The 12,862-nt window shown below is 43.4% G+C and overlaps 1 protein-coding gene across 3 annotated transcripts in view; it reads right to left on the bottom strand.

The window, feature by feature from the left end:
- The window catches only part of WWOX (WW domain containing oxidoreductase), a 576,922-nt gene that overhangs the window by 563,668 nt on the left and 392 nt on the right, over positions 1–12,862 (bottom strand). For all 3 annotated transcript variants that reach the window (XM_087728466.1, XM_087728467.1, XM_087728468.1), the window contains exons 2-3: positions 11,055–11,119; positions 7,848–7,905 (exon numbers count right to left, since the gene is read on the bottom strand). In XM_087728466.1, coding sequence (XP_087584592.1) covers positions 7,848–7,905; positions 11,055–11,119 — 123 coding nt within the window. The remainder of the gene's footprint in view (positions 1–7,847; positions 7,906–11,054; positions 11,120–12,862) is intronic.

The raw sequence follows: 12,862 nt of genomic DNA on the forward strand, positions 1-12,862 counted from the left end.
GCGGAAGCTGGGACAAGTAACAGGAGCTCACCTCGTTACGCGGTACTAGGGATTCAAGCTGCCGAACTGCCGACCTTTCTGATCGACAAGCTCAGCATCAGCCACTGAGCCACCGTGTCCCTATAGCAGAGTACCAAGGACCCCCACAATTCTATCCCGAGCGATAAATATTCTCTTCTATTGCTACAAAATATGTTATTTAAGGTTTTTGGCCTGCTTATGTCCAATAGGAAAAGGGGAACACCTGGCTGTCCGTTTCAGAATCTCTCCACTTTCAAAGGCCCATTCCCATAATCCTAAGGAAAAGGCCTTCTTTTGTGTCACTTCTAAGCTGTAGGATGACCTCCTTCAGAAGAATGGTTCACATTCACCCTTCCAGATTCTTTTTTCTAAAAAAAAAAGCACCAAGACACATTTATCTTTTTGCTTAGTCTTTGAAACCAGTGCTTCATCACTTTTAATATTTTTAAAGACTTGTCCTGGATTTCATGAGTTTATTGTTTTGCCTTGCAATGCAACTTCTTAATCCTTCTTCACAGCAAGGCAGAAGAAAGTAATTAATAATTTCAGCCTACACTGGGGAAAAAAAACCAATGTCTGTTATAAAGGCACACGGAAATATGCCCCCCCCCCCCCCAAAAAGGCACTTCATCTCAACAGAATGTATCAGCACCGGATTTACTCAACAACAGACACAACTTAAGAGTGTTATGTATCTTTTCCTTGTCGTTACTTTTAATAGCAAGTAAAACGCAGATACTTTTAAGAGGATTTGTTGCTTGCTGTTCTGTTACACTTCAAAAAGATCACAGTTAACATTTCTTGAGGGGGAGGGAGTAGTTGACCTTCTTATGTTACTATTTAAATTATATCCATGCGGTGTTACTATTATATAGTTTTAAAAAAAAATAAAAACGATCTGTTGTATGGTAATGTCATTTCTTGTATTAACAAACGTGGTGACCAGAATGTCTTCCTAATATTTAACACCTACTATTGTAAGTTATTCTAAAACAATTTTGCCTCTCTCTCTCTCTCTCTCTCTCTCTCTCTCTCTCTCTCTCTCTCTCTCTCTCTCTCTCTCTCTCTCTCTCTCTCCTCTCTCCCTCTCTCTCCTCTCTCCCTCTCTCCCTCTCTCCCTCTCTCCCTCTCTCCCTCCCTCCCTCCCTCCCTCCCTCCCTCCCTCCCTCCCTCCCCCTCCCTCCCTCTCTCCCTCTCTCCCTCTCTCCCTCTCTCCCTCTCTCCCTCTCTCCCTCTCTCCCTCTCTCCTCTCTCCCTCTCTCCCTCTCTCCCTCTCTCCCTCTCTCCCTCTCTCCCTCTCTCTCTCTCTCTCTCTCTCTCTCTCTCTCTCTCTCTCTCTCCTGATTTATTTTCATTCTAAATCAGTGGTAGTCAACCTGGTCCCTACCGCCCACTAGTGGGTGTTCCAGCTTTCATGGTGGGCGGTAGGGGTTTTGTCCTATACTGAAGCACTTTCCCTTTTTTAAATTTAATTGACTTTAAAAAAAATTCATGGCATTATTTAAAATTTTTCATTCCGTTTTCATAAAATCTCCATTACTGTGGAACCGGAGGGCAGTTAGAAAATTTTACTAACAGAGATACAAAAGTGGGCGGTAGGTATAAAAAGGTTGACTACCCCTGTTCTAAATCAACAATATGGACCGTAAGTCTTAGTCCAACAATCTATTTTTTTTTCAATTCCCCTTAGCTCTCTCTTTGCTATGAAGATAAACTACAGCAACTAAAAGCATACTGATATCTCAAAATCAAAGCAAACCTGGTCAAAGCAATGAACTACCATATTTTTCGGAGTGCAAGATGCACCCCTAAAAGAGCATGAAAATGTTGGTGCATCTTATACACTGAATACAGCCATTTTTAGCCTCCAGAAGTCCCGCCCCTGCACTCCCATTTTTGCAAAAAAAAATGGGTGAAAAACAGGTCGTTTTTCACAAAAACAGAGGCTTTTTGGCCTTTCCCCAGCCCTGCTGAAGCCTGCAGAGTGCTGCTGGGGGCTGAGAAGACAAAAACTTTTCTTACTTACCCCTTCAAAATCATTGTGTGTCTTACAGTCCGAAAAATACGGTATGTTAAAAAGCACTGGACTAGTTCTGTAAAGTCCCTTGGACTGTAAGGCGATCAAAGCAATCAGTCCTAGAGGAGATCAACCCTGACTGCTCTTTAGAAGGCCAGATCCTGAAGAGGAAACTCAAATACTGCGTGGCACGACAAAACCGCGCTACGCAAAATAGCGGAGATTAAATCGCGTCACTAAAGTCGCGACGTCATCATCGCGCGTCATCACCGCGGGGACAACAGCGCGGTGACAGAAGGGCGTTCTACATGCTTCGTTCTTTGCCTCCAAAGGTAGTCCTCCTCCTCCAGCTGACAGCGGCTGCAGGCACGGGGCAAAGCGGGCTGCCCAGCAGCAGCAGCCCGCGGGAAGGGTCCAGCTCAGCCGCGGGGGGCAGCAGGAAGCCCGCGGGGGGCCCGAGCAGGGCCGCTGACGCTGGGGCGGAGGAGGACGCAACAGCGGCAGCAGCTGAGGCTCTCCCGGGGCCGGCGAAGTGGGCTTGCCCGGCAGAGGCAGGCCGCCCTCTTCTTCCTCAACAACATCTCCTTGGATGGGCGGCCGTTGCCACCGGGCAAGCCCGCTTCGCCGGCTCCGGGAGAGCCTCAGCCGCCGCCCGCCCTGCCTCTTCCTCCGGGGGAGGCGCCGGCGGCGGAGGCCGCCCGTCCAAGGAGATGTTGTTGAGGAAGAAGAGGGCAGCCTGCCTCCGCCGGGCAAGCCCGCTTCGCCGGCCCGGGAGAGCCTCAGCCGCCACCGCTGCCGTGTCCTCCTCCGCTTCCTGCTGCCCCCCGCGGCTGAGCTGGACCCTTCCCGCGGGCTGCTGCTGCTGGGCAGCCTGCTTTGCCCCGTGCCCGCTGCCGCTGTCAGCTGGAGGAGGAGGGCTACATTTGGAGGCAAAGAACGAAGCATGTAGAACGCCCTTCTGTCACCGCGCTGTTGTCGCGGCGGTAGGGTCGTTTTTTTCTTAGCGCTTCGGACGCCGCGGATTTGCCTCCGCACTTATGTCAGCGCGGATAAGGGCATCGCGGTTTTGTGGTGGAACCAAATACTGGCCACCTGATGAGAAGGAAGGACTCCCTGGAGCAGAGCCTCATGCTGGGAACAACTGAGGGCAAAAGAAGAAGGGGACGACAGAGAAGGAGGTGGCTGAATGGAATCACTGAAACAGTAGGCGTGAGCTTAAATGGACTCTGGAAGATGGTAGAGGACTGGAAGATCTGGAGGAATGTTGTCCATGAGGTCGCAATGGGTTGGACACAACTTTGCAACTAACAGCAACAACGTTCTGTGGAAACTTAGAGCTAAATCCCCATTTCATTTCTGAAGCTTGATTTGGTCGATAGTGGATCATTTCAGGATTGCACTAAACCATAGCGTATTTTGGCTTAGTATGTGTTAGCTCAGTTCTCCATGGTTTAGGGCTTAGTGTGTGATTACAGGTAGTCCTCGGCTTACAACAGTTCACTTAGTGACCATTCAATGTTACAACGCCACTGGAAAAAAGTGACCTATGTACATTTTTTCATCCCTGTGACCATTGCAGCATCTCCATAGTTACGTGATTCACATTCAGATGCTTGACAACTGATTCACATTTATGATGGTTGCTGTGTCCCAGGATCACCTTTTGCAACCTTCGGACAAGCAAAGTCAATGGGAAAGCCAGATTCACTTAACAACCGTGTTACTAATTTAACAACAGGAGAGATTCACTTTAACAAATGTGCCGAGAAAAGTCATAAAATGGAGCAAAACTCATTCAATAAGTAAGAATAAACTTCTTACTCAGCAACATAAATTTGGGGCTCAATTGTGGTTGTTCGTTGAGGACTACCTGTACATGGGCACCCAAAACCTGTGAGGTCATTCATGCAAGCCAAGATTGAAAGGCCTATGAAGCGGTATATAAGTCTACTGCTATTGCTATTGCTATTAAAACAGATTGTGGCAATGTGCAATGTGGAAACTAAGCCACCATTAGCCATCCTCAAAGAATGTTGGAAGGACGAATGGAGAAAACCAGCAAGAACTATATGTCTATTCTCAGTCATCCAGGTCATGGTTGTCCCAAAGGTGCTTTTTCAAGAGGCAACTGGAACTTTCTGGATTTTGTTGGAAGACGTTTCGTTTCTCATCCAAGAATGAGCTTCAGCACTGAAGAAGCTTCTTGGATGAGGAGCAAAATGCCTTCAAAGAAAAACCAGGAAGTCCAGTTGCCTCTTGAAAAAGCACCTTTGGGACTGCAAGAACTATGCTGAGCTCTTCAAGAAACGCTAATAAATGAAAGCAGGTTGTTCAAGCTTAAGCAATCCTACATTTACATTTCAAATGCTACTCAAAGATACTTAAAATATTATTGAGCTGTCAGTTTTCAAGGCAGACCCAGTCACAAAATTGGTAACACAATAATGATAGGAATGCTATTTGATTGTTGTAGGGTAGAATAACATACCTATGAAAGCTTGCTAATTTTTCTTTATTCCTTCTTACGCCAAAGAGAAAATCAATGCAATATTTTAAGGTTTTTTTCAGATTTTCTCTTTCTCATAAGTTATTTCTCCTCCTTTACCAGCCCAAACATTCTTTCATTATGGTTATCTCCATTCTTTACACTGTCACAATACAAACTTATTTGGAAGGTTGTTTTTTTTACTGGTGGGAAACAGTTATTTACTGTTAAAAAAACTTTAAGGCAATAATAGGTTTTAAAAAGTAACTTCTGAAAACATGAAGTATGAATTTTAAAAAGTGGTATATAATTTGGGACAATTTAAAATATATAAAAAATAAATGACTTCTCTTGAGGGTTTCCTTTATTGCTCCTAGCAGTTGGGAAGAAAACCTAAAAACTTCTATTTCCCCCACTGATTAATTCACTCCAAGTGAATTCTTAAATCTATCTAGTTCTTAAATCTATGATGATGAATAAGTAGCTCCTAATCAATTGAAAGGGAAGTCAAATTCCTAGCTTCCATGCAACCTCCGAGTTTTGCAAAGCAAGAAGAATTAAATCAAGAAGAAATATTTGAATTTACTTTATAACTAAGTTAGTCTATCAAACTATCAAAGCCTACTCTGGCAACAGCTGTCACGGTAACTGGCCCAAGGTCTTCCTGTGGCTGGCAGAGTGAAAACAGCAAAAATATCTGCTCTGTTAACTTAGCCGTGAATGTCTGACTTGAACCGAAAGTTTTAAGTTTAAAAAAAAAATGTTTTTATTACCACATCACTCTTTCTCCAAGGAGCCTGTAGCACTTCATGAGAGATTTTTAATTTTGTATAAACCCATTGCATTGCAATATAACCAAACAATGCCAAAAGAAATACATACAAAAGTTAAATCAAAGTTCATTTACAGAAAAAGAAATAAAAAACAGCATAACAGGCAATCTTAGAAGCTCCCTAGACTATAGTCTCTGATAACTGTTATACCTCCAAGTGGAAAAAACAACAACACACACACACACACACACTTTCATCCTGCTTTTTCTATATGCAGGGAAACCTGTTTCAATCCAAGACTGTCATTTTCTAAAACACTCTTATTTTTATGCAGACCCTGCACTATTGCTTCCTTTGACTATAGCAAGCAACAAATCTGCTTATTTATTCAATTTGTACATGTATATTGTCCAGTATATGTGTGTGTGTGTGTGTGTGTGTGTGTGTGTGTGTGTGTGTGTGTGTAAGATTGAGAGTATCTTGGTGACGTTTCGGTGAGGTCCCACTCGCCATCTTCAGGCTGGTTCCTTCGGCTTCGTGCTTGTGGGAGCAAAGCGTGATTGGAGCTGCCGTCTTTCTATAAATATGTGTGTGTGTGTGTGTGTGTGTGTGTGTAATGCTGGCTTTGTTGCTGTAAGCAGGTTGATTGGCTGTATTGTTACATCTTCATTAGTTGATGGAGTAGATGTATGCTGATTAGTCTGCTATTTCGTAACATCCTGTGTGGCTGGGTGGTTTTGACCTTGTCAAAACATCACCAAGATACTCTCAATCTTACACGGGAAAAGACCTGAATGAATGAATGAATGAATGAATGAATGAATGAATAAATAAATGTGTGTGTATGTATGTTTGTGTGTGTGTATATACATACATACATACATACATACATACATACATACATACATACATACATACATATATATATATATATATATATATATATATATATATACTTAAAGTCACAACCCCTGGTATGCCCAAGTGTGGGAGGAAGGTCACACTTCCACTCTCTGTCATTAGGCTCGTCACAAGAGTCCATCCAGACAGAAACCCAATATTTTTACTGTTGCCTTTGTTATATTTGTGTTTTTATTTGTGCTGATAATTTGTGCTATTTATCAGCACAAATAAAAACATATATATATATATATATACACATGTACATATACATATACATATACATACATACATACATACATACATACATACATACATGCATGTGTTCTGACCCCCACCTTGTCCATTCAGAAATGAAAGCCAAAAGCCACGTAACTCAAAAGGTTTCTTTTAATCAGTCCCGACTCTTGCTGTCTGAGAGCCCAAAATAAACAAGAGTCAAAAGTCCTATAACTCATAACAAAATGCAAACCCGGCTTATCTTATCTCAAAACCACTTATCCAAGTTGGCTTCTCTCAATGTGTGCACGCGAACAAGACAATCACTAGAACAGGAACGGAACGTTGACTTCTGCAACCAGGGCGTGGCACCAGCAGTCTCTTTATACTCAGGCGAGGATCCCAATGAGCAACAACTGCTCGCAATCATCTCCTTTGTCCTTTACGCTGAGTAGACCTAAGCTTGCTTGCCTCCTGATACAACTCCCAAATACTTTCAGGAACATTCTCTTTGATCCAATGCTCTGCTGCTACCTGGTGGCCAACCCGTCTCTCCTCGCCCTGCTCGGCGTCGACACCCTGCCCAGGGTCTTCCACCTCCTCCAAGGTCGACTCATAAGCCCCCTTGCTGTCGGAGTCTGGCGGCAGCCCCAACGCCTCCTGCCGGGCCACAACACATATGTATGGCTCCTGAGTGAAGGAGTCTGACAGTTTGAACTGATGTAACGGAATGTGAGGCACCTGGCAGTTGGAACAGTTCTTTTCAGGTGGGGAGGGGGTGTGTGTTAGCATCAGAACGTGTTAATGATTGTATAAGAAATACTAATAATCTGATGGTCATTTTGAAAAATCCATTCTTAGCGAGCACCTAGAACATATGTGGCAAATTTCAAGTATGTAGGCTTTACAGTTCTGGAGATTTCATGATGAGTGGGTGGTATTGGCTTTTATATAGATAGATTCTGGCAGCTCATGACAATGAAAAACAGAAAGAACAAAAATTATAAAAGATCAAAGATCCAATCCCACTAAAATCACTGTTAAAAACTCAATTAAGCACAAAACATAACCACAGTCAACACAAATAATAAATAAATACTATTAATGATGGATTTATGTATAGCCTGCCAGAGAGAATGCTCTTTTATCCCATTTTCCCCACAACCCCCACAATGAACAAGGTAAGTTTGAGAGAGAAGCACAAACCCAATTCTCTTCAGTGCATTCCATAACAAGATAATTTAGGGCTTCCTCATCTTAGTTCAGGGGTCTCCAAATTTGCCAATTTTAAGACTTGGCTGACTGAGGAATTCTGGGAGGTGAAGTCCACACGTCTCAAAGTTGCCAAGTTTGGAGGCCCATGTCCTGGACTAAGGCCTTAATCCACTGCCTCTCAAGCCCTCAAAAACATGCCCCAAAAATTCAAACTTACTCCACAAAATAGACTTGTCCATTTTCATCTGTCTCCTGTTCCCAACCATACGGTAAGTCTAGAAGGAGAGATAGAAAGTGCATCAGTGTGTATGAGAGTTCATGACTGGAAGAGTAACAAGGTTAGTAACAAGGTCAGCCAATGGGAACTGAAACAGTTTGGAGCCTGGGCGTAGCTTAGCTCTAAAGCTCTTGAGTCTGTGCTCAGCTCAAAACTAGTCTGCTGCTCTGAACTGAAACTGTTCTCTCCTATGCCTTTTTTGCTCGTATTTACTACCACGTTGGAAAACCTGCCTTGGAATTATGTATTTACTTCATGTGTTATATAATATATAAAGAGATGTTAATGAATCCTGCTGAATTAGTTACCTGTTCTGACCCCCCTCCTCCATCCAGGAACGAAATCCGAGACAAACATAAATGAGAATATTTTTTAATAAGTCCAGACTCTTGTTGGCTGAAAGCCAAATCAACAAAGAGATAAGCACTGGCAGCAAGTCCTACAAACCTTGGCAGCAATGCAAACAAACTCTGGCAGCAATCCAGCCTGCCAAGTTTGTTTCTCGTTAGTCCCTAACGTTGACTTCTGCAAGAAGGGCGTGGCACAAGCAGTCTCCTTTATAATCTGGAGAGGAGCTTAATGAGCATCAGCTGAGCGTAATTACCTCCTGTAATTACGTAGTTGTTCTTGACACGAGTAGCCCTTCGATGGCGCGTATCCCGGAACAACTCACAGGGGGTTTCTGGATCACTCTCTCTTGTCTCCTCCCCACTGATCTAAGGCTCAGGCGCCACCTGGCGGCCAACCAGTCTCTCTGCACCCTGCTCGGAGTCGGAACCCTGTCCAGGGTCCTCCACATCTTCCAGGGCGGACTCATAAGGCCCCTCGCTGTCAGAATCTGGTGGTAGCTCCCACGGCTCCTGCCGGGCCACAACAGTTACCTGTGTATGCTTTCTGGATATGATTGCTGCAACAAACTCTGACAGAAGGTGCATCAGTGCTACAGTTTAAATCTTCCATCAGTTCAAGGAGTAGACCTAAATTTCTTTGTTGTTTGGAACAGAGTAGGGTAAAAAAAAACCCAGGGTATTGGAGAACCAACAAAAATAAGAAATGTTTCCACTTGCTTACAATATAACTGTTCCTGCTCTAACCATGTAACTGATATTTTGTTCTGGGTACACACAAAAACAAGACATCTGCACAAGGTTTCTAAGTCAAAGTGAGTAATCTGCAGTGCCTGAACATATCAGGTCACACATGATCACTATGTTTCTACGGTCACTGTAGGAGAGGCAATGCCGTAGAAAAACAACCTCTTTAAGCCTCAGGTTTTACAACCTCTTGAAAATGCTGGATTCTAAGTAGCTTCTATTTGGATGTTTAGGTTTAATTTATTAGGTTTAGGTTTAATTTATTTGTATGCCGCCCTTTTCCCTGAGGGGACTCAGGGCGGCTCACAACTCAAAAAGGGAGGGGAAATACAAACAGAGTAACAAAAAAATAAAAACATAAAAACCATACATAGTTAAAAGCACAACAATCATACCATTCGAAGTGGGGCAGCGAGTCTTTAGCCCCAGGCCTGTCGGAACAGCCAGGTTTTAAGGGCTTTGCGGAAGGCCTGGAGGGTGGTGAGGGTGCGAATCTCCACGGGGAGTTCGTTCCAGAGGGTCGGAGCAGCCACAGAGAAGGCTCTCCTCCGGGTAGTCGCCAGTCGACACTGGCCGGCTGATGGAATTCGGAGGAGGCCTAGTCTGTGGAATCTAATTGGTCTAGTGGAGGTAATTGGCAGTAGGCGGTCTCTCAAGTACCCAGGTCCAATACCATGAAGGGCTTTGTAGGTGACGACTAGCACCTTGTTCTACCAGATGAGGCCAATGCTGGTTGGAGGTCTCGTTCTTCAGGCAGCATCTTCCACCCCAGGATTGTCTTCTTCCATGGGGTCTCAGAAACGATTATTATGAGAAGAGAGGGAAGGAGAGACATCTGAATGTAAAATATGGAAATATTGCTGGTGGACTTGTTGGGAGGACTTCTGCATGCCCCATTTATCCTCATTCCATTCAAAATAAATTCAAATTCTACACCATGGGACTTATTCTAGATCACGTCTTGCAGGCAAGCATAATATTGTGTTTTATTGGATTAGAGTAACCGTGAGCAAGTAGGTGGCTATATAAATTTCCTAGATTTAAAAAATCTGTATTTATTCTGACAATTTATTTTAAAGGGGTGATTGCTTTTCAGTTATTTTTAAAGATCCTGGGGAGAAATGTACCACTAATGCTAACCTAGGCTTCCCAAGAGTATGCAGTAAATTCCCTGTCCCAACAAAAGCCCCTTTTATTAATTTACTATGAATTCTGCTCATTTATGGGAGGATTTACACTCACAGACCTTATCTGGCTTGGAGAGCTGACAGGCCGATATCTGCAAAACTTGGCAAGGAGTCTCAGGGAGTCACAAACCAATTAAGTGAACTAATGGTCTCCTGCAAGCTCCACTCCCCTTTCGCTCCTTTATTTCCTCTGGGAGGGCCATTCATCATCCACCTGTGGCCTTACTGCCAAGTCGACCTCTGTTCTTTAGCTGTTCCCTTCATCTGACAACTCTGTCCATGCGCACACTGGGAACAGGCTCCAGCTGTTCCTCTGCCTCACTGATGTCTAACTCTGAAGGCAGCTGAAAACTGGCATATATCTCTGGTCCCCTCTCTGCCTCTGACGCAGAGCCTTCATCAGAGCCTTCTCCAGACACCAGGACTGGCCCAGGTTCCTCCCCAACCTTCTCTCTGTCCGAATCTGCTGTCAGCTCCGCTGGCCACTGGCGGGCCACAACAGCTAACATGTCAGATGCTGGCCCCAAATTCTAAAATCATACTAGTCTTCTGCTTGTCTGTATCTCAAGACTCAATTCTTTTAAAGGTAACAAGATCCAAAGTCAATACTAATTTTAGTCCGTTCCAATTCTGTAGTGTAGATATTTAAAAGCTGAAATGCATAAAGAGCAACTCTGAAGTGCTTATGCGGCACCCCAATATTGAAATAAATCAAACAACTTGTTCCTGGTCCTACAAGGATTACTAGCAACTTTTGCATGAAGATTCCCCCCTTCCCCTTTGTGGAATCCCTTTCCGAGGGAGATGGGTGGTTCAGAAAGGTTAAAAAATAAAATACATTTAACAAGCAAAGTCTGAATACAAACCTCCAGCAACTCTTTTCCGTTTCCCAGATTTTGGATGGTCCCATTGAGTTCTCTCCTCCAAATGACTGAAAGAATTGGAAAACATTTTTTTTTTAAAGAAAGCTTTTTCACAATGAAGATCCACCAGAATTTATCTCTGTGTGTATGTGTACCTTCAAGTCAGTTTTAGACTAATAGACAAGTCCCAGCAGGTTCTTGGCAATGTTTTTTTGCAAGTGGTTTACCACTGTCTCATTCCTAGGGCTGAGACAGGAAATGGCCCAAGGTCACCCAGCTGGCTTTGTGGCTAAATTCACGGTATTTTTCCAGCCTGACGCCTTAACCATTATCCCTAACTGGCTTCCTACTGGTATTTCTAGATTATGGTTAATAGTTAATTTTCTCGTTCTCATGATAACTGTACTAGCATCTTTTATCTGTGATTTTGCATCTCGCTCCAAGGTTTGGGTGATGGCAGGATTAACAACAAACATGTCAACCCACATACTCAAGGATAGAATGTAGAAAGTTTATCACGCTATCCTAAAACAAAGCATACCATTTTGGACACTTCCTTTGTATCGCCCTACAAGAGCAATCAATCAGCATTAGCAGAGAATATTTGCACTTTGTCTTTGGACAGTTCCTTGATCTGGGACTGAGAGATGTATGAATTTCAGGCTCAAGATTTCTTAGCAATGATCAGTCGGCCCGCTAAATTCCAATCCAGATTCCAAGTATTAGGAAGATGCCGAGAGACAATAGATTTATTATGTCATATAAATTAGCAGCACTTCCCTTCCTGGTAATCAATAAAAATTGTGGTGTAAATTATGTTTTAGAGCAAAGGTATAAATTATGTTTACACAAACGGAGGTATGATTGGCAAACTTTTAGGAACCTAAACCCAAAGCGCATTAACACATAGCCCTATCTTTCTTTTCTTTTTCTTCCTTTCTTTTTCTTCCTTTCCTTTTCCTTCCTTCCTTCCTTCCTTCCTTCCTTCCTTTCCTTTCCTTTCCTTTCCTTTCTTTTCCACATAGAGAACCAATTGGAACTAGGGGTCAAGGCACCAGGCTAAAAACCAGGAGACCAAAGCTAGCTCGGTGACTTTAGGTCAAATACCAGGAGACAGTGAGTTCTAATCCCATTTTAGGCAAAAAAACAACAACAATCCAGCTAGGTGACTGCAAGCCAATCACCGGGAGATCGTGAGTTCTAGCCTCACCTTTGTCATGAAAGCCAACGAGGTGACAATGGGCCACCCCTCTGTCTCGGCCCAACTCACCTTATAGGGTTGTTAGGGGGGGGGGGAATTGAAGGAAGACTATTAAGTACGCTTGCCACCTTAAAGAAAAATAATAACAAACTCAGGATAAAAATAATTCCCCACAACTCAGCCTCCCACAAACTTCACCCACAGCAAAGACCTGGGAATCCTACCTGTCAATGACTACTTCAGCTTCAACCACAACAATACACAAGCACACAATAGATGCAAACTCAAGATAAACCACTCCAAAGTCGATTGCAAAAAATATGACTTCAGCAAGAGTGGTGAAAGCCTGGAATGCTCTACCTGACTCTGTTGTTACAGCCTCAAACCCCCACAAGCTTCAACCTCAAACTGCCTACTGTTGACCTCACCCCATTCCTGAGAGGTCCGTAAAGGGGGTGTGCATAAGCACACCAAAGTGCCCTGTCCTAACAACTCCACTTATTCGTATCAATTTCATGGATCCATAATCATGTTTATACTTATATCTGTTATCTTACAGATCCTTGACAAAATAAATAAATAAAAATGTAAAAAATAAAACTCTGCAGCA

Source organism: Thamnophis sirtalis, unplaced genomic scaffold (genome assembly GCF_051295495.1).
Source record: "Thamnophis sirtalis isolate CommonGarterSnake01/CBP01778 unplaced genomic scaffold, rThaSir2_p1.2 scaffold_14, whole genome shotgun sequence".
Taxonomy (NCBI): Eukaryota; Metazoa; Chordata; class Lepidosauria; order Squamata; family Natricidae; genus Thamnophis; species Thamnophis sirtalis.